The 24028-nt window shown below is 40.1% G+C and overlaps 3 protein-coding genes across 4 annotated transcripts; all 3 read right to left on the bottom strand.

The window, feature by feature from the left end:
- Positions 1-5745: 5745 nt before the first annotated feature.
- cist1 (colon, intestine and stomach enriched 1) lies at positions 5746-13034 on the bottom strand. The gene is made up of 4 exons (XM_076727036.1): positions 12894-13034; positions 10205-10519; positions 8554-8708; positions 5746-6741 (listed from the first exon to the last, which is right to left on the bottom strand). Exons 1-4 carry the CDS (start codon positions 12952-12954, stop codon positions 6697-6699), a joined length of 576 nt encoding a protein of 191 aa, XP_076583151.1. The 5' UTR covers positions 12955-13034; the 3' UTR covers positions 5746-6696.
- Positions 13035-13931: 897 nt separating this feature from the next.
- Positions 13932-17420, bottom strand: LOC143317993 (mpv17-like protein 2). The gene is made up of 5 exons (XM_076725833.1): positions 17231-17420; positions 15957-16118; positions 15255-15331; positions 14427-14555; positions 13932-14054 (listed from the first exon to the last, which is right to left on the bottom strand). Exons 1-5 carry the CDS (start codon positions 17418-17420, stop codon positions 13932-13934), a joined length of 681 nt encoding a protein of 226 aa, XP_076581948.1.
- A 613-nt stretch (positions 17421-18033) lies between these two features.
- LOC143318764 (mpv17-like protein 2) lies at positions 18034-23639 on the bottom strand. 2 transcript variants are annotated; one of them, XM_076727245.1, is made up of 6 exons: positions 23473-23639; positions 22335-22568; positions 21731-21892; positions 21027-21103; positions 20104-20232; positions 18034-19831 (listed from the first exon to the last, which is right to left on the bottom strand). In XM_076727245.1, exons 2-6 carry the CDS (start codon positions 22522-22524, stop codon positions 19733-19735), a joined length of 657 nt encoding a protein of 218 aa, XP_076583360.1. In that variant the 5' UTR covers positions 22525-22568; positions 23473-23639; the 3' UTR covers positions 18034-19732. The 2 variants fall into 2 exon arrangements, with proteins under 2 accessions (XP_076583360.1, XP_076583359.1); XM_076727244.1 differs by having other exon boundaries at positions 23311-23512.
- Positions 23640-24028: the final 389 nt, after the last annotated feature.

Here is a 24028-nt window from a genome sequence, read left to right as displayed (position 1 = left end):
TGCTGCTCATCACTTTGCTGCTGCCTCCTGAAGAAAACATGGACAAACAGCAGCCCGCGCTGCTCACCAAACCCAACAGTAAACAAGACCTGCTGTTCACATACTGGAGGCAGATCCCAGCCTGCACATTCAAGGCTTTTTGTGAGTGAAATGTGGAATTACCCATTAAATGTAACAAGGGTGTGGTGTCTACATGCACAATCATACAAATGAAAGTGACGGGAAAGCACAGAAATAAACTGCATCCAGGCCACAACAGCCTGTTAATCAGAACGCTCAACAGGAAACTAGTCGTGTGTGTCACAGTTTTGTGTTTGCACCAATGATGGCATTATCATTTAAGTCATATCCAAGATCTAATGTATATTTAACAAGGAAAAACACACAATCTGCCTTTGGGCTATACAAGCTCACTTTCATGTCTGCCAAGGAATTAACTGTTTGTGTTCCTCATGTTGGGTTTTCTGTTTGTTAGGAAGCACAATATCTCAGATGTGAATTCAGGCCACGACCAGAGGAACCCAGCAAGAAAGGAATATGTTCCAGGTGGAAATTGTGGTATTTTCTAAGTATTTCTTTACCACAGAAAGTATTTTTGAATGTTATTTTCTCTTGAGCTGCTGCAGTTAACTGAATTATTGTCATTATTCACACTTGTAATGTAATGCACAATAAAACATTTTTTATCAACCTTTTCCCTGCAGACAATGTGAAATGTCCTAATAGGGAAAGCACAAGTGTAAGTAATAAAATGAATGAGGGCTGAATTCCATTTAGTGGCTTCAGTTTCAGGGTCCTAGTATTGTTCTTGCTGACTGTTTCTAGGAAAGCATGTCTCGTCTGTCCGTTCAGCACGGCTGACGGGTCTAAACACTACAAAACCCATGAGTCTCAATTACTATTGCAGTGGAGAGGCTGCCAGTCAGAGGCTCAAATCAAAGCGCTAGTGAAGACAAAACGCTTTGTTCATTGTTTCAAATTGTGAACAAAACACAGAGCCACAGATGCTGGGTGAATCCAAAAATTCCCCGAATCCAAAAGCAAATTCTTTTCAGCTGCAGAATTTGGTTTCAGTTTTCTAAAAGCGTCATCTTTAGCTCCAACACGAAACAGAATTTCAAGCTCTGTGATTGGACTATTCTTACCAAAATGCACCTCATAGCTATATTTTCCCCCAAAGTTCTTGGCCCGTACTGTCAACTCTTTATAAAAGACCAGACAATTTCAAACGTAGTTGTTGATGTTTCAGTCTCATGATTCAGCCTAAACTGGCACCCCTCACCCTGCATCTTTATCACAAGTCCTCTTATTGAAATGTAACAGAGGACTGTTTGCAGCCTTGCCAGAAGCATGAACTCTCTCTCTCGTATACGAATCCTTCCTCATTAGTCTACGAGTTGTATTGCTGTATTCTCTATTTCTTTTGCCTCTAACAAAAAAAAAGCTCAGATTTCTTGCTTTCAACCCCTGACACGCTCCACGACTCCACTTCTGCCAGACCTTTTTTGATCGCAGCTCCCAGTTTCAAGATGCCTTTCTGACAGTGTCAGCTGCAGCACTCTGAAACTTTGGTCAGTTTGTCTGTAAGGCAATCTTTCCCTTCTCAGAGCAACAACAGTCGGTCTTTTCTTTGCCGTGAGCTGACATTTATAGCTAACGGTGAAGAGTTTCCTGCTCCACCAAGGAGCCCTGATTGATGTTGTTCGAGGCATGTGTGCTTTTTCTGCAATGACAACTTACCTGCTGTGAGAAAGGTCTATTTAAGGACCAAACTGGCAAGCTCTCGGATACTAATGAGTCTTCTAATTAGTGCTTTATTACAGGCAGGTGCATTAGGAAGGTCAACCACTTAAGTCTTTGTGATAATACACGCAAACAGCGCTCAGTTCAAAGACAAATACGCAGCATATTTTCTTCTATAGCTGTTTACAGTGACAAAAATCTGGATTCTTTTCAACTAATGAATTAATCAAAAGTATTTCTCTGTTCACTAAAATATATTCAGTGCAAATATTTCACATTTTAGGGCAGAGACAGTGAATTTAAAAGTGAAAATGCTTTCAATTTCACCATCTTTTAAACAGTGACTGGCAGTATGATATGTAACGCATAGCGTGTTGCGCTGCAACAAAAGCTCACAGTGTGTGTACTGTAGGTTTGTAATGATTAACTATCTCAGCAGCAGGTCTTTGTCTTTAGTTCTACAGCCAACCATCATAAAGTGAACCACCAAGACGTCTTGTGATGCCTGTCACTGTGATGACGCACAGCAGATAGGCTTGTTAAAATTTAAGCTGATAAGGCTAAAGAGTCTGTGCAACATTAAAGAGCTTCACTGCAACGAGAGGGACAACGTGCGTCACACTCCAACCCCCTCCAGTGGTGGAGTGGAACTACACGTAGACAAGTACAATAGTACAATTTTATGCAACTTTATACTTCTACTCCACTACATCTCAGAGGCAAATATTGTACTTTTACTCCACTACATGTACACATGATGTCATTTCTTTGCACATACAAGTTTTTACTAATTTGCTAATTTCAATTACACAGTCTTGGACCACAGCTGTGTAGCATTTTATTACACACTGTACTTGAATAATGACGTGACAGATAAGCATTAATCTGACAAATGGTATAAATGGATAGAAATAAAATACTCCATGAGATAGAATTTAGATTTTGGAGAGAGGTGTTTGAATTCACTGGAGCCAAATTTCTTTGTATTTTACTCCCTTGTTATACAGGAAGGAGCTTAGCTAAACCCACGTATTGGTTTCCAACTCAAACAGTGACTTACTGTTACTCACTGAGAGGCCAAACTCATGCAAATAGGATACAGTGACTGCAATCACTGGGGGACAGGAGCGAGCCATCGTCATAATCCATCGACATTTAGGTTTGTTTCTACTCTGTTTCTATGTTTTCTCTTCTGTTTTGCTCTCTGCTGCAGACTGATTTCTTCAACTGGATCAGCACAGTGTCATCTCATCTCTGCTCTTCCCTCAGTTCTTCAGTTTCAAACCAGCAACTCTGCTTTTATCAAACACAGCAGTTCTGACAAATGACAACATTTCTGCACCGTACAGCCTCAACCAGCATTCAAAGATGGTAATTACACAAAACAGAAAAGAAAAAAAAAAACTGCTGCTGTGACAAACGTGAAAACTGACAAAGTCTGACTTTCAGTCACCTGCTAATAAAAGCTGCCACTCCGTCTCACCAGTGATTTCTGGGGAAGCAACATGATAAATGCTTCTTTTCTGTCAAATTACCAGTGAACCATGCAGACAGACAAAAGCAGATTTAGGCAGTGGCTCTGCAAATGTTTGCAGATCAAACAGTTTCAGATGGTGATGAATGATAAGTGCAGATGGAGGCAACTCAGTGCTGGAGCAGGGCGCCATCTAATGGACACAGTGAGGACTGTCATGGCTGCTTTTCTGTGTTTCTCATTGAATTGATGACATTGACAGATTCCAAAGGTTTCCAGTGTCAGAGAAACAGGTCTGGCAGAACACATTTAACCCTGAGGAGACCGTGCAAGATTATGTAACTACACTGTAAGCGTGAAGGTGAGCAGAGCAGGTACAGTAAGAAGACAGTCTTATACAGTATATCTCACTGCATAAAACTTCCCCAAACTGGTGGAGAACAATAAAAACAAGGCTGGCATTTTGAAGAGAGATGAGGAATTCAGACAAAGTTTTAGTGTTTTAACCAATCCTGTTTAACGTTTTTAAAAGTTCTCAACTCTCATTCATTTAGACATGAGAACAACAATATCAGGAAGAGTACAATAATGACAGAAAATGAACTATTACAATGAATTATCATCCAGCTGTATTTTGAAACATAACCTTGAAATCAAACTCTCCTTTCCTTTGATTTTTTCAAATGTTGCTGGTTTTAATCCACAGACTGACTGGAAAAGCTAAATGAGGAATGCTCTCTTCATTCAACTAATACTTTTGAGCAAGGCACTGAACAAGAGCAGTGGACCAGTCCGAGAGAGCAGTTAAAGTAAAGCCAACTGTTTAGGTTAGAACAACACAGTGTCTAACTCAGAGAAGGCTAGAAATGATCCCAGCTAGAGAATGAATGGAAAAAAACAAAAACATTTTTTTTCCTCCCACACTGTTTCCCATTCTGAAAATGTTAGTGTGTGAAAGAGGCGGAGATAAAATAACAAAAGAAACAGTGGTAGAATGAATGAGAAGTTTTAGCTAAAGCTTTTACTCATCCTCTGAATAAGGGAAGAAGGAGAGAGACAGAATGAAAGAAAAAAGGAAAAAAGAAAGAAAGTGTGTGGGGGGGGGGGGGGGGGGAATTATAGAGACAGAATGTAGGAAGCAGATATGGAGGAAGGAAGGAGATAAAGACAGGAGGAGGGAACGCATAAATATTTTAGGGAAATACATTCCATGTTGGTTTGCTCATGAAGCGGAATTATTCCACCAGCTCATCCGACAAGTGCTGCTTACAACACAATACAACTGTGACTGGAAACTACTGCTACTCATACTACTGATCATACGATACACACTATGGAAAATGTTACACAAATGTTATTGTGAGACAGGTCCATGTGGGAGTATTACAATGATACATGAATACAACAGCAAACTTCCATAGAAATGTTCATGTTTCTACAGGAATTTCAAGGGAGTATTAAAGAAAACATGCTGTAAAGCAACACAAATGCACCATTAAACCCAATGAGAATAATATGTAGATTAGATATTATATTAATTAAGGTGATATCAGTCTAAAATCGCCGTTTAGTATCACAAACAACCTTTATGTTCCTGTATGTCGTCTAAATGACTTATACAAGACTCCCATTGTGAAAGCAGTGATTTTTCAGAATTTTCGTTTTCCAGCCCCTGAGCTTTCAAATTTGCTTTGTCACGGTAAACATGTACATATTAAACACATCGGCCGATTTCTGGGCGCATTAACCGTAGTATCACGGGTTTGAAGCATGTGGACTTAATTATAAAGACTCATTTAAACTTACCGCAGCGACCGGCCGTCTCCTCTCGTAGTTTCTTTGTTTGCTCTTTTTTTCTTGCAGGAAAAAAGATGTTGGAGCTTTCAGTCAGGTCATGTTGCTCAACTTATCACTGTTGCCCATTTTTATTGTTGCGGGTGTGTTACTTAGTTAGAGTTAGACTCTGAAACATGCAACGCTGCATGCCCGGCCGTCACTGTGACGTCGACGACCGGATCACATGACAGGAAGTGTAGCTGTGGGACGTAAACAACTTTCAACAGCAACCACGAGTCCTGTATGTGTGTACTGCTCAACATTTGCCACAGACCAACGCGACACTTCACACACACACACACACACACACACACACACACACACACGTTTGTGATTGTTTGCCTGCTTATCTATCATTTATTGAGGTCACAGGCTTATCTGCAGTTAGTCTACTCATGATTGTTTATTTGCCTGCATATTTTTCACACTTACTCATGTTTTTTGTTTTTTTCCTGACGTCACTATTTACACCTTTAATATCAATCTATCTACTCATTATCCAGAATACATTGTTGTACATCCTGGTAAAGGGATTATTATTGCTGATATTCTTATTATTATTATTATTATTTGTTTAAAATCATCATTTAACCAGTCTTTTGAGATACATAATGTCTTTTACAAGGGAGACATGGCCAAATTGGCAGCTTGTGTGTGCAGGGATAACAAAATACAACAAAATTAAGAATTTTGGGACTATTCATTTTATTTTATTGAAAATGTCGCAATTTTACACTTTACATCTGTCTGACAGGAAATGGATAATGGACCCAGAAGAGGCCAGGTTATATGATGATCACCCACATTTTTAAAATATGGATTTGCAACAATCCCTGAGCGTAAACGCGTTATACTGCAGCAAAATTACTTTATTGAAAGTAGTATGAAAGTAGTTTGGGTATGTTATTCTTGATCTGAAGAAGGCTGTGTCTCTCAGTTATCAACAACAGAGCTGTATGTTGGAGGTTAAGAGAATGAAAATGAATGAATGAGAGCAGCTTTGCCACACAGATTTGTTTGAGGATTACGTGAGTCGACCTTGTATGTTAGAAGACCTGCACAGTGAAAACTGTTTTGACTTTGAACACTAGCCAGGGAAGACATTCTATTTCTATGTCATACATGGAAATAAATGACATTATACAAATTATACTTTACACATACATTCCAGTAGCCCCAAGAGGCATTTATACATGCAGATAATACTGGAAATATATCTTCCTGTGCACTGCTGAGAACACAAACCCCCAAATCATTCTGGAAACTTAAAATGGCCTGTATTCTTATAACGTCTCTTGTTACATGTAAGAGTGCAATTACTAATTGGACAATACATTTACATTTGTGAATTTTAGGCTGATTCTCTTTTCAAAAGAAGGAGGAAGAATTGATTAAGTGTCCGAGCCTAAATCGGCGGAATTCGAAGCAGCCAAATAAGCAGGTCAGCGGTCAAAGGTGAGGCAGAAATACTCCAAGGCCATTGACAAAAGTGCTATGTGAAGAGATAAGAGCATTGGAGACTAACATAAAACTTGTCTTTTTCTTGCCACTGCTGGAGTGGTCAACATTTCTGTGTGTTCTCTGTCCAGAAACATCAGAGTTGGACTCTTCCTGGACCTCAGTCTCGGATGACGTCTCCTCTGTCATTTTGAGTAGTGGGCGAATGGAGAATCCTCGCTCACTTTGCCCTGGAGAAATGAAACAAGAGAGAAAAGTGGTTGAAAAGAACAAATAATACTCATTATAAACTGCATCCAGTGTGGTGTTTTAATGTCTGTATTGGATGATGATTGTTGCTAGTGTTGACTAGTCTGTCGAGATGCCTCTTCTAACCCTGGAAACACTGTTAAAACAAGTAGGATTAACAGATACAAGAATGCCAAGGAGCTGCGAAACAGAAACAGGAAGTGATGCTGCAGCTGTCACGAAATCTGCCTCAGTCCTCAGTCCCTCACTTCAGCCACCCTCTCTCATCCCCAGCCCTCTGCATTGCCCCTCGTCTGTCCCTGACCCCAGCACATGCTCACTTCTCACTGGTCATGTCCTTTCCTTTGACCCCACAGACCAACTGTCCACCAGATGCCCTCAGACTAACTCTCCTTTCTCACAGCCACTTCCAGCCCCTTCCTCCTGCTCTGCAGTCACCTGATGTCCCCTCCCACCTCCACACCTGTTTCCAGCCCTGCTGCACTTAAACCACAGAGCCACTGTAGTTTAACAGCCAAGTGACTGACGGAAGCTGTTGGTCACCACCACAAATGAAAATGTTTTCACTAAGCAGCCTTTAAAATACAGTATATCGACCTGTCCTTTAAGTTATCTAACCTCTATCTTAACCTCTACGTTATCTGCTCATCACCTGCAGTTTGCACAATCAGCTGTTTGTGTGTTTGGACCTCTATGTTGTTGGACATGTGCTGTACGTGCTGCTGTGTATGCTTATATACGGTGCACTCTGCCCTAATCTAACACAACATCCTGGAATCTCTTTACAGCAACTATAGTTTAATGGCAATAAAGATTTATAGTCATGGTGGAGACTTCAAGCTTGGTTTAATTTTCACCTGAAATTACTTCTAAAAAGTCCACAAAACTGAGAGTCTGAACACCTGCTGACACACTGATGAAGTGTGATGATAAGCTTTCATGTCTGCAGAAAGTGCTTAGTCATGACATGTTCACCACACACTGTCCTGTTTCTGACACTTTTTCACACACTGATAATCCAGTCAAGCTTCCTGTTTGTGTAAAAAAATAAAGAGAGCAGAAAACCACTGTGCTCTCTGCTGAAGGGAAAAGGAAGAAAATGATGCATGGCAGTTGAAAACCCTGATACACTGCCAGGGTTGACAGTTCAATTCCCTGTGGAGCAAGACATCGTACCACTGCCAGAGTCACGCCTTGGTCACCTTTCAATCATGTTCTTGTCGCAGTAAAGGCTGCCCCTGCTGGTGGAAATATCACTATTCACTTGGAGATGGCATGTTTATGTCTCATCTAAATGTCGTTACACCTGCATAAAATGTTCAAGAGTACAGAAGTTTGTGTCATGTCCAAATGTCTGCTAGAATTTGGGAATCTATTTTAGGAAAATTGCATCAAATTTAGAACAAGACTAAGTGTCTACAGCATTGCTAGCCACTCTGTCGGGCTGCACTAAGTCGCAGCGGTACTTTGACCTAAATGTTAGCATCACTATGCTAACATGCGCACAATGACAATGCAAATTTGGAATTTGGAATTTCCCCTCGCGGGACTAATAAAGGAATTGAATTGAAATGTGCTAATGTTTAGGAGGTATAATGTTTACCATGTTCGCTATCTTATAGTAGTGTGTTAGCTTACGAGTACTAATGCTAATTAGCATTCAAATGTCTTATGTACCCAGTTTTCATAAAGATTGGATACACTTTGGCAGATAAAAAATAGAAAATCTCTTTAAAGTTTTGATAATCAGTTTCAAATCTGTTAAAACATCAGGATGCTGTTGTCAAACTCACCATCGGCACATCTTCAAGCCTCTCGAAGTTGGACCTCGGTGATCGGATACATTTTATGGTGACAACCACCAGCACAAGGGCCAAGACGATGCAGAAGATGCAAATTACAGCCACGAGGCCGGGATTTTCTATCAAGTCACCTTTTTGTGAAGAACCTGAGGGTGAGACAAAGTTACCTTCTGAACTACTCTACAAACTGGATAAACTACATTTCTGAGGATTTTCCAAAGGAAATAATTACAGGTGTAAATGTGCCAGCAGAGAGACCTCAGATGCAAAATGTATTACAGTCAATCTATTCTGTAACCAGCACCCAGTTTCAGTTCAGGATTCTGTTGCTATGCCAACAACTAGCAAAGTTCCATAGCAGGTTAGCTAACGTAGTTACATCCTCCATTTTGCTTCAGGTGTGGCCAAACTAACACCGACATTTTCTATTCCCAATACCCTTGTTGGAGAGGTACTATTTTATTACAGCTGTGAATTACTTAGTAGAATTTAGTTTCCTGCAATCAGTTTACTGCTAACCAAACTAGCCACTGAGGCTAATGTGTTGATAATAGACCACTCTGTTATAGTGAGTGCTGATTTACTGTTGGCCTAAGTTTTGTGTTTTCACTCTTTTTATTTTAACTGTTGTGGACTTTATGCATATGTCTGCTATATTAATTGCTGTGTTGTACTTTCTGATGGGACTTAAGACACGAGTGACAATCTAACCTAACACATTTGACAGTCTTACTTGGGGGGTTAATTTGTATTCACTAGCATTGTATTTGCTGTCCAACGCTGTTTTACAGTTTCTTTCAGTAAAAACATTAAAGGCCAACTGCTGTCCTCAACCTTTACTCATCAAGTTCAGCTTGTTGAGTAGCTGTGCACTGACATGCAGAGTGAGATCAGAAAATGAAATACATTCTTTTCTCTTAAGATTGTATAGTTTTCATATCTGTTAAAGATCTTCTGCCCCCTAGTGGCCAAATTTGGTCCATGCAGCTTGAAAGTAAATAAAAAGAAACTATTTTACTGCTGAATGAAACTCTTGCACAAGTGGCAACCTCCAGGGCTGAAAAATGAAGCCAGCACAGCTTCAACATGCAATTCCTTGAAAGGCCAATTGAGGCTGGCTCCTAAAACAAGTCAGTTCCCATAGACCCTCATACTAAACTGGCAAACTTTAAGCAGATACAAAGTAAATAATGTTTGCAGCCTTGTTCAAAAAAACGGGTTTGGTCTAGCTACTTTCCCTGAGAGGGGATGAATTTTTATATAACTCCCTTGTTTAAATTATAGAAAATCTTAAAGTTATGCATGGTTATGAGTATGGCCGCTTTGAGTGACAGCTAATTGTGAGGTCTCAGCAACCAAGCTTCATTTGGCATGTCTCAGCTTCACCTCTTTGCTCGGTTTTGGATTAGGGAGTTTGGTGGAGTCAGGCACTGCCAAGATGCACAGAGACTATACATCCATTGTTTTCTACAGTTCATGCACTTGAACTGACCCATTTCATTACCGAAAAACAACAATTTCTGTGTCAAGAACCATTTCTGCGTGAAAATGTCCCAGGATTTTAGTTGGTGTAGCTCCTCAGATTTAATTACTATTCTCTGATTCAGAATAAAGACACCCTCAGCTCTGACAGTACTCTGACCTTGGTTGGTAGTGTTTACAGTGGTGTTTGGTGTTTCTGATCCTGGTGAGAGTGTCGGTCCATGGGAAACTGTCTCATTGGACGTCTGGTTGGTCACTGTAGTCGGAGACGGTGAAGTCGAGGACAGTAATGATGATGACACTTTTCCTGAAGTGAATGTAGATGAAACCTGGTGTGTTGTTGCTGAAGGCTGCTGTGTGTTGTTGGTGGTTGTCACAGTGGTTAAACTGACACCATTTTTCTTTGTCACCGGCAAACTGCTGGGCTGTGCAGGGCTTGTGGTCGCTTGTTGAGCTGTAGAGGAAGTGGCAGCACCTAGAAAGGAACAACCAGATCTTATTCAGTGTATATAAATATTATCAGCAAAATGTACTCAAAGTATTCTACTCATTTGCAGTAAAATGGTTGCTGTCAGTGTTTTACTATTACACATAATGTTTTGTATTAATATTAGTGCGGCATTAATGTAAACGTTGCATTTTTCTGCTGTAAATGTTTAAGTACAGTATTTAATTCTGAAAATATAGTGGAGAAGAAATAAAAAGTTGCGTTAAATGAAAAGTTCACATACCTCAAATTTGTACTTAAATACAGTACTTGAGTAAATATATTTACATTAATTTACATATTGCCATTGGCACTGTTTACAACTACTACTGTTTATACCTGTGACAGAATATTTAATCATCTTTAGGAAAAATGGGAATTTATGTATATTGAACATTAATATTGAAATATTTAAATTTAAATGTACTTTTTTCCTCATCTTGTTTTCTAGAGGGTCTTTCTGCTTGGTCAGAAAAGAGGCAGTTAGTTACAGTTCTTTATAGTTACAGTTGAATCTTAGTGCACCAAACTAACAAAATTGTGTAAGCAGAAGCTCTCAGTTCCTGTAGTTCTTGTAGTCCCTGTAGTTCTTGTAGTTCTTGTAGTTCCTGTAGTTCCTGTAAATAATGACAGGCTGCCACTGCCAAGAGGGTCATTTAACACCACTTACCTCTGTTCTGAAAGTATTTACACAATCCTCAAAGAGTCCTCGGCCCACTGCACAGTAAAAAATATTTTTAACCTGTCTCTAAAGTTGCAACCGTGTTTCCTAATCCAGGTCACAGGAAATGACATATGTCCCTGTTTAGTTGTAAAACACAAGCAAAATATGAGCGCATTATTTTGTATGAAAATCTAAAATGTAAGAAACATTAATCTACGTCAGTAAAGCTAACTTGCATTTTTAATTTGGTTCACTTTGTAGAAATCAAGCAGGGAGATATGTCAAATTCAACTACCATCTTTCTTTAGATTAGGAAGCAGTCACAACTGGAGAAACATCTTTTTCATTGTGCGGTGGACAGAATATAAATAACATTCAGGTTGTTAGAGGAGTCTGAGATGAGGTGTTTTTTTTTCGAAGATCACCAGATATACTTTATATTTGTAGAAAAACTGGATGCTTGCCTATGTCTCTTAAATGCACTGACATTTCATTATTGAGGCAAACTAGGGATAAGAACATGACCAAAAAACATTTGAGGATTAAACGTTCTTCCCTAATATATTGTACTTGTCACACCATGACGCAGGGAAACACCCAAGCTACCCAGCAGTATATGTAGTAAGTAAACTTAGCTCCATGTGGATGACCAGGGGAATATATGGAGTGAAGCAAAGTGAATGAATATGATTTATGGAGGGAAAATAAACAAAGCAGAGTTTATTGATACTATCGTCCTGACTTTATTTCCTTAAATTTAACTTTGAACTGCTGTTTCATGGGCAAGAATGAGCTTTTAATCTCAACTAAACATAAATAAGATCAAAAGCTCCATAAATAGCTCCATAACCGCTTCCAAATGGACCTTGGGGTGAGATGGTTTAGTTGATTAATGAAGTTTGAGGTTCAGATGAGGCTGAGTATTTAATAAAGCTGAATTAGGAAAAGGTAGGTCAGGTCAGGTAAAGATTTGTGTTTACTGGAACTGCAGGCAAACATCTGGTTGTCAGCTGGCATTGTGTACGAGTGCGTGCATAAAAGTGTTTGCAGCAGTAACAGACGCATTCAGCTCAGGATCACTTTCACTGATTAAATATTTGCCTAAGTTTCCACCCAAACATGACCTTCCCATTTACTTTACCTTCCTTGTATGATTTACAGTACATACTTCACTTTAACAAGCTGTATAATACGTGAATACAGTGACATTCAAAATCTTGGGATCATTTCTGTTACTATTAATAAGACAGATAAGTGAGTAGCAGATTGTAATTATAAGTCATTTGGAAATCAGGTCATCTTTCACTCGGTTAGCTGTAACAGTCACAGTGACAGAAACTTCGTCCAGGGGTACACAACTTTCACATTCATCTATATACAACTTGAATATAAAGGTTTCTGTGTTACTCCAAGGCTACATGTTGTCCAACTTTTAATACAATCCTGGCCAAAGATAAAGCCAGCTACTGTTGTTGTAGGCTCTAAAAGTCTACTGAAGACGATGTCTCCGTGCGAACTGAGAAATAAACCTACACCAAACTACCTTGGACAAAGCTGCTGTACCTCCCTCTCACTGCAGGAATAGTTTCTTATTTGCATAACTTTGCATCCGTCTAAGACTTCAGCATAACGTTCAGGCAAATTCTTAAACAAGTTTGACAGTAGTTTAACAGGTAAAAATGTGAAATGTGGACTTACTGGTACAAACCGTGACCGCAAACAGGGACACCAGTATGGTGAGGTGCATCGCCGCAGGCATGCTGAGAGGAAAAGGCTGGCAGTCATATCAGCAACATTTCAAACACACACTCATACACAGGCTACATCCTTGATAGCAGGATGTGTGGAGTGCCTGAGGAGGAGTGCTCTGAACTGTGGGTTGGTGCAGTTTAGAGCACATTGATTAACCAATCCTCCGGGCTGGTTAGTCAATGTTTGAACATGGCTCTGGATTTGATTGTAGCTCATTCCCTGCTGTTATTCAGCAGGCAGCTGCAGCTCACGTTTTTATTTCTAAACTGACTTCAAAACACTGAAATAACACACGTCAGTGTTATGTAGTGCACAGTGTAGATCACAGAGCAATAACTATTAGGATGGAGAGGACACAACAATGAATTTATTCTCTGCTTTTTCAAAGTTTGGTATTCTGAAGAAAAATTAAAGACAGATACTTAGAAAGCACATTTTCTGTTAAATGTTGTCATATTATTTTGGTAAATTTCATGCCATTTCACTTTCTTATCCATTTATTATTACTGATGCTAAGTTTCAATAAAAACAATTAAATAAATGCATTTAATCAGCATTCATAATCATTTAAAGACTTCTATGATGTATTGCACATGGATACACACACGCACACACACATATACATACAAATTTATGTATATATAGCTCCACAGATTTCTGCTTTCATCTTCACACCATTTGATGTGTTTTGTTCAATCATACATTTGTTGCTGTAGATATACAGTACAGTGCATACCTTAAGTCAAATTTACAGTCATTGATTTACAGTCAGTGTAAAACTACTGCACGGTTTGAAAAAAAAATGAATTTTACATCTTAAGTTTCTCAGGATTCAAGTTTACACTTACAGTTAAGGATTGAAATTGATATGATAAAAATAAAGAAAATCTTAGATTTAATAATAATCACAATCATGCAATCAAGACAGGAGATTATCTGGCATGCGTAGCACTGGTCTACACATTAAGGCAAAGCATATGCAGGTCAAAGTGATATATCATCACAGTGATAATCATCAATAATGATTCGTTTGGAGGGAGGGAGCACGTGCTGCTGTACATCCACAGCAATGCTGTCTGATACCACCACAGTGGGGTGGCTGTTGTCCTGTCAATGCAACAGAAAGCAACACACATCATTATAATCAATACCATTTCACTTTTTTAAGCACTGAGCCACCGGAAAACTCTGACAGACACAATGAACAGCATGAACAGAGAGTTGGTGGAGAAGAGTTTCGAGAGATTAAAGGGACATTCTACTTCCTGGATTGTTTTCTCATCCTTTTACTTGTTGTATGACCACATAACAGCTTTAAGGTTTCATGAGCTTCTAAGTCATCTTAATATTTATACAATTAACAAAAAAATCTGACTACAATGCAAAAATGATCACATAAAAAGAACCTGAGGCCGCCAAAGCACAATTAGAAATACACCTAAAGTAATGTCCCTTTAATCTCCCATGTGGCTGACTTACTCTGTGTTTGAGGCAGGACAGGTAGGTGTCCCACCCTAAACTGATAACATTGATGTACACAACACGGAATTTGGGCGAGAGGAAGTAGAAGTTGATAATCTGAGCAGCAGGCCAAACGCACCAGTCCACCTGCAGGGAAGAACACAGATTAGCATACTGAAAGCTGCACGGGTTACCCAGTGCAAAGATCATTCAAAATGTGAGATGAGGAGGGAAGTCTGCTCCGTCTGCTGAGCAGGCTGAGCAGCCAAAACACCAGTAACCACTGGCTGCCACTGGTAGGACTGGATTTGTGTCAGTTTCAGATGGCAATGATCTATTCCTACAATTCTGACTGAGAGGATAAGCAACCAGTGAACTTCTTCGAATACCTTATTTTCCTAAACATTGTATGAAAACACAGTCTCAGCAGTCATCAAAAGTACAGTTAGCATGTGGCGATGACAGGTAATTGTTACACGTCGATTTCACTGATGCTCTTTGAGCTCTTGGGGCAGCGAATAGCTGTAGTGATTACACCCCAAAACACAAAGGATTGTGGGTAGAATGTGGGAAATTTTGTCCTTCATGTCTGGGAAAGCTGAACAGAACAAAATGAAGTCTGGACTGATGCTCACATTTAGCTTTTTCTCAGTATGTTTTATTCGAACACCAAGAACAGAAACACGGACAAAAAACACACGAGCATTTTAAGTTGAAGTTAGAAATGCAAAAAGCTGTGAAGTTAATTTCACAAAGAGCAAAGAATTTGTGATGCAGTAAGTGAGTTCATGTGCAGTGATCTGCCGCTCCAGATCAGGAGGGTCAGACCCTCACAGGTGTACTTGCCATATAAAATTCCCAGAACTTGTCTTTAAACTCCACAAAGCCTTTGGATAGAGTGTGTCCCTCCATGAGACCCATACCTGCAATAAACAGTCGTACGTCAGATGTGCGTCAGTGCCGCACTTCATCAAAACCAACTTCAGATAAGGTCAGAGGCTGGAGGAGTGTCAACTCTTACGAAACACGACGGACGGTCACAACAAAAATATCAGTCAGATCCAAACTCTTTACAGATGACCTCTGAACTCCATCCACCTCTGATATTAACATACATTGGCTTTTGTCCTACCTCACCCACATCTTAAAATATGACCTTTGGCTCAGTCTTATGTGTGCGTGGACATGTATTATTCACATTGAGGGGGACATAAATTTGTTTATATAGTCATATTGTGGGGACATCTTCCTCATGGGGACAAAGCATTAGTTCCCATAATGTAAATTACAAAATTATAGGGTGTTAAGGTTAGGATAGAGGTTAAGGTCAGGCAATTGGTGGTTATGCCTAGGGTAAGTTTCCAGGAAATGAATGCAAGTCTATATACTGGACCCAGAAGTGATGGAAACACAACCCTGTGTCTGTGCGTGCCTTGGAAAAACTGCTCATGTGCTAACACCTTGACCAATGTTGATGTGTGTATGTGTGTGCTCAGAAAGGAAGGAGACAGGCTGCTTAGTGTCAATAAAATCTGAAATCCGTCTCACCTAAAAAATACCACATCCCAATTGCCGGTGAGGCGATCAGCTGGTCCACCAGAACCTTTATGCCCACAGTGTCTATTGTTTTTCCAACGAACACTCTGTCCAGCCAGCTGTACCAGTAGTGCAGCAGTAGACTCATGGAGGAGCCCACCACAAGCATGCAACCTTTAAGGTCAAAGAAACGAGGGAAAAAGGATGAATGGCAATGAGGCAGTCAGTTAATATATAACACATTTTGTATTTATGGACACTTAGATTTTTCTTTTAAACCATTTTTTAATCCATCTTTACTAAAACAGTACACATTGAAGGATTAAAAATGGGTTATGCTGGTGAATCTTAAAGAGCAACCAGGCTGAAAAGCAATGTTTTACTGCGCTGTCACAGAGTCCTGGAGTACACCTGCACATCACTGTACCAAGGTGACAAGCTGAACCACTGGAGATCAACAAAAGCCCAAATGGGCTTACAAAAACGTCTCATTAGAAAAGAAATAAAGCAATGACAACTAAAATGTTACTTGACAGCGTCCTTGGCTATGTCTACAACCATTTGAGACAGCTTGAAAATGGGAAGTTGCTTTCATACACCTGTCCTGGTCCATCAGGGGAGCAATCCAGTGTCAGCTAATTTAAACAAATGATGCAGAGCATGTGGCAGGGCTTGCAGGCCAACACTGATGGCAAGCCAATCATGTCAAACACCTGTGACAGCGGGGCCCATGCTCGGTTCGAACCCATGAATGACAAGTCCACCAGTCCTCACAGCAATTGCAATGAAGTGCTTTGAGAGGCTCGTCATGGGTCACATCAAACCCATTCCAGTTTGCATATTGTTCAAACGGGTCCAAAGAAGATGCCATTTCCTCAATGTTCCACCTAACCTTGTCACACCTTGATAGCAAAGACACCATCTGTTTGTTGATTTCAGTTCAGCATTCAACACAATCATTCCCTGGAAGCTGGTTGGCCCCCCTGCTCTTGTAACTGGATCCTGGAGTATCTCACAGAGAGACCCCACACAGTGCACATATGGAACCTCCACACCACCTCCACAGTCACTAACCCTCTGCATTGGCCCTCAATGGAGAGTCATCAAGAGTGTCCAGACCAGCTGCATCACTGTCTGGTATGGGTGCTGCAGCAACTTAAACCACTGAAGTCAGCCCAGTCTGTCATTGGGACCGCACTCCCTCACCTATCTGTACCTTGGTTTGTGTCTGGTGTTGCCCCTCGTGAGTGACACCCAGGCTCAACTTTTATCTCTCTTTGCCTCACCTGTCCTCCTCCAGTTTCGGACTCTGTCTGGCTCCTTGCAGATCTCCCAGCTCTGCTGCAGGAAGTCTCCCAAAGCCAGCAGGCCTCCTCCACTCATGGTGTTGATGAGCAGCAGATAGTGGCCCTGGAAAAACGGCCACCAGAAGAACTGCATCCAGACCAGAAACTCTTTACCTGCATTGGGAAACATGACATTTGGACCAGAGTAGGCTGTCATCTGAAAAACTGGTCTCTGTCTCTCATATGGTCTAAAAAAGGCAGACTCTTCATCATGAGAGCTCCAGTTAGAGACACAGATGGCCACACCTTTGAAACAACAAATTAAAGCAAACCAAACATCTCCCAGTCACGAAACATCATCACAAAATGACTATTTCAAACTGCTAATAGGGTTAAAAAAAACCTTTATCAAATAAACCCCCTTGGTAAAATCTGCATTCATTGCCTCTAAAGATTGCAAATGCGCAAAGCTCTGCAGTCATACCTCCCAGCTGCTTGATCTGGTGCTACTGAAGCTAAACGTTAGCTGTTAGCAAGGCTGTCTGGATCATTTAAAGCTAACAGCTCAGCTGCCCTGACCATGTAGCTGGAGACCATATATATATATATATATATATATATATATATATATAAATTCAAACAATTTCTCAGTCATTTTTAACACGACACGGTGTCATATTTATTCTCTGATTGAATAACTTTAGTACTCTGGGTAAAAACGAAAGACTTCTTTATGTTTTCCATCAAGCAAAATGTATAATGAGATACAAGGTACTACAAGAAAGTCATCACAAACTTTGAAATCAATTTTCTGTTAAATTTTATTACATTTGACAAATTTCATGTCATTTCATTTTCTTGTCATGTCTTTCTTAAATTACGCTGATACAAAAATTCAATAAAAACAATAAAATAACTTTTTAAAATTACCCCAGCTCCAAAAAAGCTGAGATCAGAGAGTGTGAGATCATTTGCTTATCCTTTTCAACATATACTGAAACATGTTGGTACATGAGCAACTGAAGACTGGGAAAGATGTGGAATGTTCCAAAAACACCTGTTTGGAACATTCCACAGGTAAACAGGTTGATTGGTAACAGATGATAGTATCATGATTGGGTATGAAAGAGGCATCCTGGAAAGACTCAGTCGCTCAAAAGTGAGGATGGAGAGGTTCACCACTTTGTGAACACATGATTGTATAAAGGATATTACTACATTGACTCAGGAACACTTTAGAAAACTGCTTTTGTTAAACAGTTTGTTTGAAAATGATTGTTTTCTGTTGTCGTTTCTTTCACACAGTCCCAACTTTTTTGGAATCAGGGTTTTACAAAAAGTCAAAATTAAAAAAAACAAAAAAAAAACTGTATGCCTTTTTAAGAGAACTTTACACACATTAGTATTGCTAATTATGCATTTTAGCCAGATCATATTTGTGAATCTTTTATGATGTGAACACAGTAGCAGCAAAATGTATTATTTGTATAAATATACATATTCTATATTTCTCTAGTAGAGATTTCTGCTTTCATCCTGACACCACTTCCACCACCACGCAGTTTTCTTTTTATCATTGCACAAATGGATTTATCACTTGAACTGCCAAAACTAAGTATAACTAAGTATTCAATCATAACTTACTTGCTGTAGATACACAGTACAGTACAGTTCCTTAAAACAGATTTGCAGTCACGAGTGTAAAACTGGTTTGAAAATAAATGAATTTCACAGTGTATCAGGAATCAAGTTCACGAGTACAATTCAGGATTACATTTGAAATCATCAAGATATAGACGATCTTCTCATGCAGTGTTTTAATAGGTACCTCAAAGGAATAATAAGAAGACAAGAGATCATTTGGCATGAACAGCATTAGACTGGTCTATATATTAAGGCAAAGTTTCCACAGGTTAAAATGACAGAAATTAAAAACAGCAGCTGTTTGAGAAGCTGTTTCTCATCAATAATGATTCTTTTATGTCAAAGCAGAAACGAAACATGGGACAGAAATAAAAGAACTTTCTCTTGCAACAACACAACAAAGATGCTTTGTTTTGGTGGAGTTTAAGTTTTGGAAACCAATGGTGTGTTAACTAGTATTGCTGAATGTCATGTGAACAGCAGCAGCTCCTCTCATGCCTAAAACTACCACCATCAGAGGTATGAGCATGACAGGCAGTGAAACAGCTTTTCATCCCTGAACGCTCGCACAGGAGTGCACATCATCCTGACATAAACACACAATCTGGACAGAGACACATTAAAACTCTACAGACATGAAGGGAAAAGTGTTCCAGCACTTCAACTCAAACATCCACAGCTCCTCTGAGTTCAGACACAGACGTTTGTTGAAGGCAAAGATCATCCCGTCAGCAGCAACCTGTAATAAACTGTCCCAAAACATTTTCCAAAGGCAGAAAACAAGTCCGAATGTATAAAAACAGCAAAACGTTCTTTGCCTCCAATGACCGACTTCACAGCTGAGCATGAACTCCATCTCTACGCTTTCTCCTCCAGAGGTTTGGAGGGTGGGAGCGCTTCCTGTGGTACATCCACAGCACTGCTGTCTGATACCACCACAGTGGGGTGGTTTTTGTCCTGTCAGTGCAACAGAAACCAGCAAACACATCAATAAAATCAATATCACTTCACTTTTTTAACTACTGAGCAAATGCAAACTCTGACAGACACAATGAACAACATGAGCACTGAATTGATGTGTGCTGACATGTGCTGTGTGTGTATTTTTATGTTGTTGTAATTTTAACTTTAAAGCATATAAAACACAAAAAAGACCAAAAAACACACACTCTCTTCATAAGAAGTAAAAATACAGGAAGTCCCTTTAATCTCCATGGTGGCTGACTTACTCTGTGTTTGAGGTAGGACAGGTAGACGTCCCATCCTAACGTGATAAAGTTGATGTACACCACACGGAATTTGGGCGAGAGGAAGTAGAAATTGACCATCTGAGCGGCAGGCCAAACGCACCAGTCCACCTGCAGGGAAGAACACAGATTAGCATACTGAAAGCTGCATGGGTTACCCAGTGCAAACATCGTTAAAAGAGGTTAGATGAGGAGAGAAGGTGCTCTGTCTGCCGGGCAGGCTGGGAGATCAACAGCAGACAAACACCACTAACACTGTTTCTGTTACTCTCAAGTCAGCAAACAACCAAGATTTGTTTTACAAATCAACGTACAAGTCAAATAATTCCCTGTTTAAGGCCCCTGCAGCCACCAGAGGGCCCCCAAGAGTGCTTGAAATGCCCTGAAATGTTCTTTTTCTCTATATACTGAATAATGTCACTGACTGGAAATACTCTGTTTGGTTTAGGTGAGGGGTGGCACCTGGGTAGAACATGCAGGAGGAGGACTGTAAAGATGACCGTCCGTTGATATCAATGCTTCATGTGTTTGGGTGCATTTGCAATGTCAGCAGAAGAGTGAAAAGCACTCTACAGGTTCACTTCTACTGTCACACAGTATATACATCATACCTCCCAATCCTAGATGAACTAATGCATGAAAAGTGATGCATCATCTATTAGTAGGTTTTATAATGTTCTTCTTTAAACTCTCAAGCAGATCTGACCCTAAAACACAAAGGATTATGGGTAGAATGTGGGACCAGAAGCACAGAGAAGAGACAAACATTCATTTTAAGATGCAGTTAGAAATGCAAAAAGCTGTGAAGTTAACGTCACGCCTCTGGTTAAGAACAAAGAGCTTGTGATGTAATGTGCTGACATGTGCAGTGATTTAGAGGGTCAGACCCTGACAGTTTTACTTGCCTTATAAAATTCCCAGAACTTGCTTTTAAACTCCTCCATTCCTTCAGATAAAGTGTGTCCCTCCGTGAGACCCATACCTGCAATAAACAGAGTTGTATGTCAGATGTGCATCAGCGCCACACTTGATCAAAGCCAGCTTCAGATCAGGTCAAAGGCTGGAGGAGTATCCAACTCATGTATAACACATACACCAAACTACAGTCAACCTCTGCACTCCATCCACCTGTAATATTGACAGACGCTTCACCCACATCTTCAAATGTGACCTTTGGCTCAGTCTTATATGTGTGTGAGTGTCATAGAGAAACTGCTTATGTGCTAACACCTTGACAGATGCCTGGCTGTTCACCTCAACAACAAACTAGACTGGAACAACAAAGTTGTCTCCATCTGCTAAGAAGACTGTTCTTCAGAAGGTGCAGGACACTGCTCAGAATTAATTCATTACATCTGTGCAAGCTTATGTATTTTTACTGTGCAACAGTACAAAGACACTTTATTTTCTTATTCATATTTTACTTGTGCAATTCAAAAACGGTGAAACTGAGCCATTCTTCACAAGGCAATATATTTATACTCTTTTCTATATGATGTACATGGTCTAGTGAATCTCCCTGGCATGGGAAGAATAAAGTCTTATTTTGTCTTATCTTACACTGACTAACACTGAAGAGGTCACCAATAAAATCTGAAATCCAGCTCACCTAAAAAATACCACATGCCAATTGTCGGTGAGGCGATCAGCTGGTCCACCAGAACCTTCTTGCCCACAGTTTTCATTGCTTTTCCAACGAACACTTTGTCCAACCAGCTGTACCAGTAGTGCAGCAGTGGACCCATGGAGCAGCCCACAGCAAACATGGAACCTTTAGGGGGAAAGAAATAAGGAAGAAAGAATGAATGGCAATCAGGCAGTCTTACACAAAGTGTAACACATTAAACAAATCTTCTCCAAAATGAAACCGTGCTTTATTAAAGATGGAGATTTATGTAAAATGTATTTTATTAGGTTGGAGAGAGAGATTAGAATTTGCTATTTTGTACTGAAAATGGAGACTCAGGAGGAGTAATAGGCCAATGTGTTGTATTCTAGGGGTGTTGGACTGAGTTTATATTTTCCCTGTAAACCTTTTCCATCCTATTTCAGTCAAATTTCAAGAGTAATTTGGGACCAGACTGGAAACCAGAATTTCACCTCTGACCACACCCAACATTACTGACAGCTATTGTTGGATGAGGTAAGAAATGTGCTCCGTTGTACCTCAAGAAACACCAGGCAAACAGGCTCTCTGTCTGTCTGTCTCTCACCTGTCCTCGTCCAGTCTCGGACTCTGTCTGGCTCCTTGCGGATCTCCCGGCTCTGCTGCAGGAAGTCTCCCAGAGCCAGCATGCCTCCTCCACTCATGGTGTTGGTGAGCAGCAGGTAGCGGCCCTGGAAAAAGGGCCTCCAGAAGAACTGTATTCGAACCAGAAACTCTTTACCTGCCCAAGGAAGCATGATGTTTGGACCACAGAGAGATGATGTCCTCTAAGCTTCTAAGCCTGAATATGAAAAGAAATAATCTTTTTTATTGCATCTGAGGCACAGACAGATGCACCTCAAACATCTACAAATATAAACAAAAACAATAGTGTATCTCTAAATGACAACATACCATGTCAAACTTCAGAAGATAACATAAAACCTAGGTGAGCATTTGAAACGGGTACAACAGTTAATGACTACGAAATCTTCACCACTTTATCAGATAATGTAAAATCAATGAAAACGACCACCACAGTTGCCTTGTGGTAAAATCTTCATTCATTCCCTTTAGTTCTATCCTTCTAGATTATAAACACAAAAAACATCTCTTTTCCCGTCCTTGAAAAGTTAATATCACCCCCTCTGATTCTTAGATTTACCTGATCAATACCAAAAAATAACAATTATGTTTGGCCTCCTTGCAAAAAGAGCTGACTACATTCCTTGTTTTACAGGTAATTAAGCTATTTATACTTGAAGTCTCGCCTATGACATGATGAAAAAAAAAACCAACAACTTGTGGTCAATACGTTGCTGTGTATCTCAGAAGTAACAATATTTAAAGGTTCAAACCTTCAGCACCTGTTGAACCGGTGCGCTGTAGCTAACTGTTAGCCGTTAGCCAGCGATCAGGCTGCCCGGCTAATTTAAAGCAGGGCGAACCGCTCAGCTGCCCTGAAAACAATTTACTCTTATTTATATGCACAACACAAGCGCTGACACTGACATCAGTGTACCAAATTATACATTCAATTTTACCTTTATTTCTCTACTTATTCAACGCCCCATGCAAAACAAAATCGAGTCGACTCTGAGCGGTGTCGTGTCGAAGTTTGTTTTCTTTCCCGTCGATATTTGTCGTCCTTTAGCTCCCTGAATTCGAAAACCTGATAGCTGTGCTAGGACCGATTACAACCTTACCTGAACTGTTACACCATCACGCACAGGAAACACTGTGATTACGGGACAGAGTACTCCGTCACAGTGAAGCAGACTTCATCGCACGAGCCGTTTCACACAGACTACATTAAATGTCTGAGCGCCACCTGCTGGTCTGGAAGAATCAACTGTCAGCGCGAGCAGACAGCAGCATTGGCCTGTAACAGAGGAGGCTGCAGGCGGCTGTAGGCGCTGGTCGGCAGCCCGAGGACCGCATTGCCTGGACCCTAGTTTTTTCGCGACAGCATCATCTAGCGACGTGGATGATCTTAAAAAAGTACAACCAATGCAGTGTTCCCCCAAATACTACTTTCTGCCCAAGTACTTATAGTTTCAAAGGTTTATTCCACCCAAAATCCTACTTTCCAAATACTTCTAGTTTTAAAGGTTTATTCCACCCAAATTCTACTTTCTAAATACTTCTAGTTTTAAAGCTGTATTCCAACCAAATACTACTTTTTTGACTTACTACTTCTGGTTTTAAAGTTTATTTCACCCAGATACTACTTTCTGTCGAATTGCTGGTAGTTTTAAAGTT

This window comes from Chaetodon auriga, chromosome 3 (genome assembly GCF_051107435.1).
Source record: "Chaetodon auriga isolate fChaAug3 chromosome 3, fChaAug3.hap1, whole genome shotgun sequence".
NCBI lineage: Eukaryota > Metazoa > Chordata > Actinopteri > Chaetodontiformes > Chaetodontidae > Chaetodon > Chaetodon auriga.
The sequence above is the reverse complement of the archived record's forward strand: the minus strand, read 5'-3'. Positions and strand labels throughout refer to the sequence as shown.

Bases quoted from the DNA above. Each gene is read 5' to 3' on its own strand.
- cist1 (XM_076727036.1), bottom strand. From the start codon at position 12,954: ATGCCTGCGGCGATGCACCTCACCATACTGGTGTCCCTGTTTGCGGTC. The intron at 8,709-10,204 runs GTCAGAGTACTG...TCTCACCCTCAG, and splicing joins TGTAAACACTACCAACCAAG to GTTCTTCACAAAAAGGTGAC. The intron at 6,742-8,553 runs GTGAGTTTGACA...TCATTTCTCCAG, and splicing joins GGCTTGAAGATGTGCCGATG to GGCAAAGTGAGCGAGGATTC.
- LOC143317993 (XM_076725833.1), bottom strand. From the start codon at position 17,420: ATGTTTCCCAATGCAGGTAAAGAGTTTCTGGTCTGGATGCAGTTCTTC. The intron at 15,332-15,956 runs GTGAGACGGATT...TGTTTATTGCAG, and splicing joins TGGGATGTGGTATTTTTTAG to GTATGGGTCTCATGGAGGGA. The intron at 14,556-15,254 runs GCAAGTACACCT...TCTTCCCTGCAG, and splicing joins AGTTCTGGGAATTTTATATG to GTGGACTGGTGCGTTTGGCC.
- LOC143318764 (XM_076727245.1), bottom strand. From the start codon at position 22,524: ATGCTTCCTTGGGCAGGTAAAGAGTTTCTGGTTCGAATACAGTTCTTC. The intron at 21,104-21,730 runs GTGAGCTGGATT...TGTTTATTGCAG, and splicing joins TGGCATGTGGTATTTTTTAG to GTATGGGTCTCACGGAGGGA. The intron at 20,233-21,026 runs GCAAGTAAAACT...TCTTCCCTGCAG, and splicing joins AGTTCTGGGAATTTTATAAG to GTGGACTGGTGCGTTTGGCC.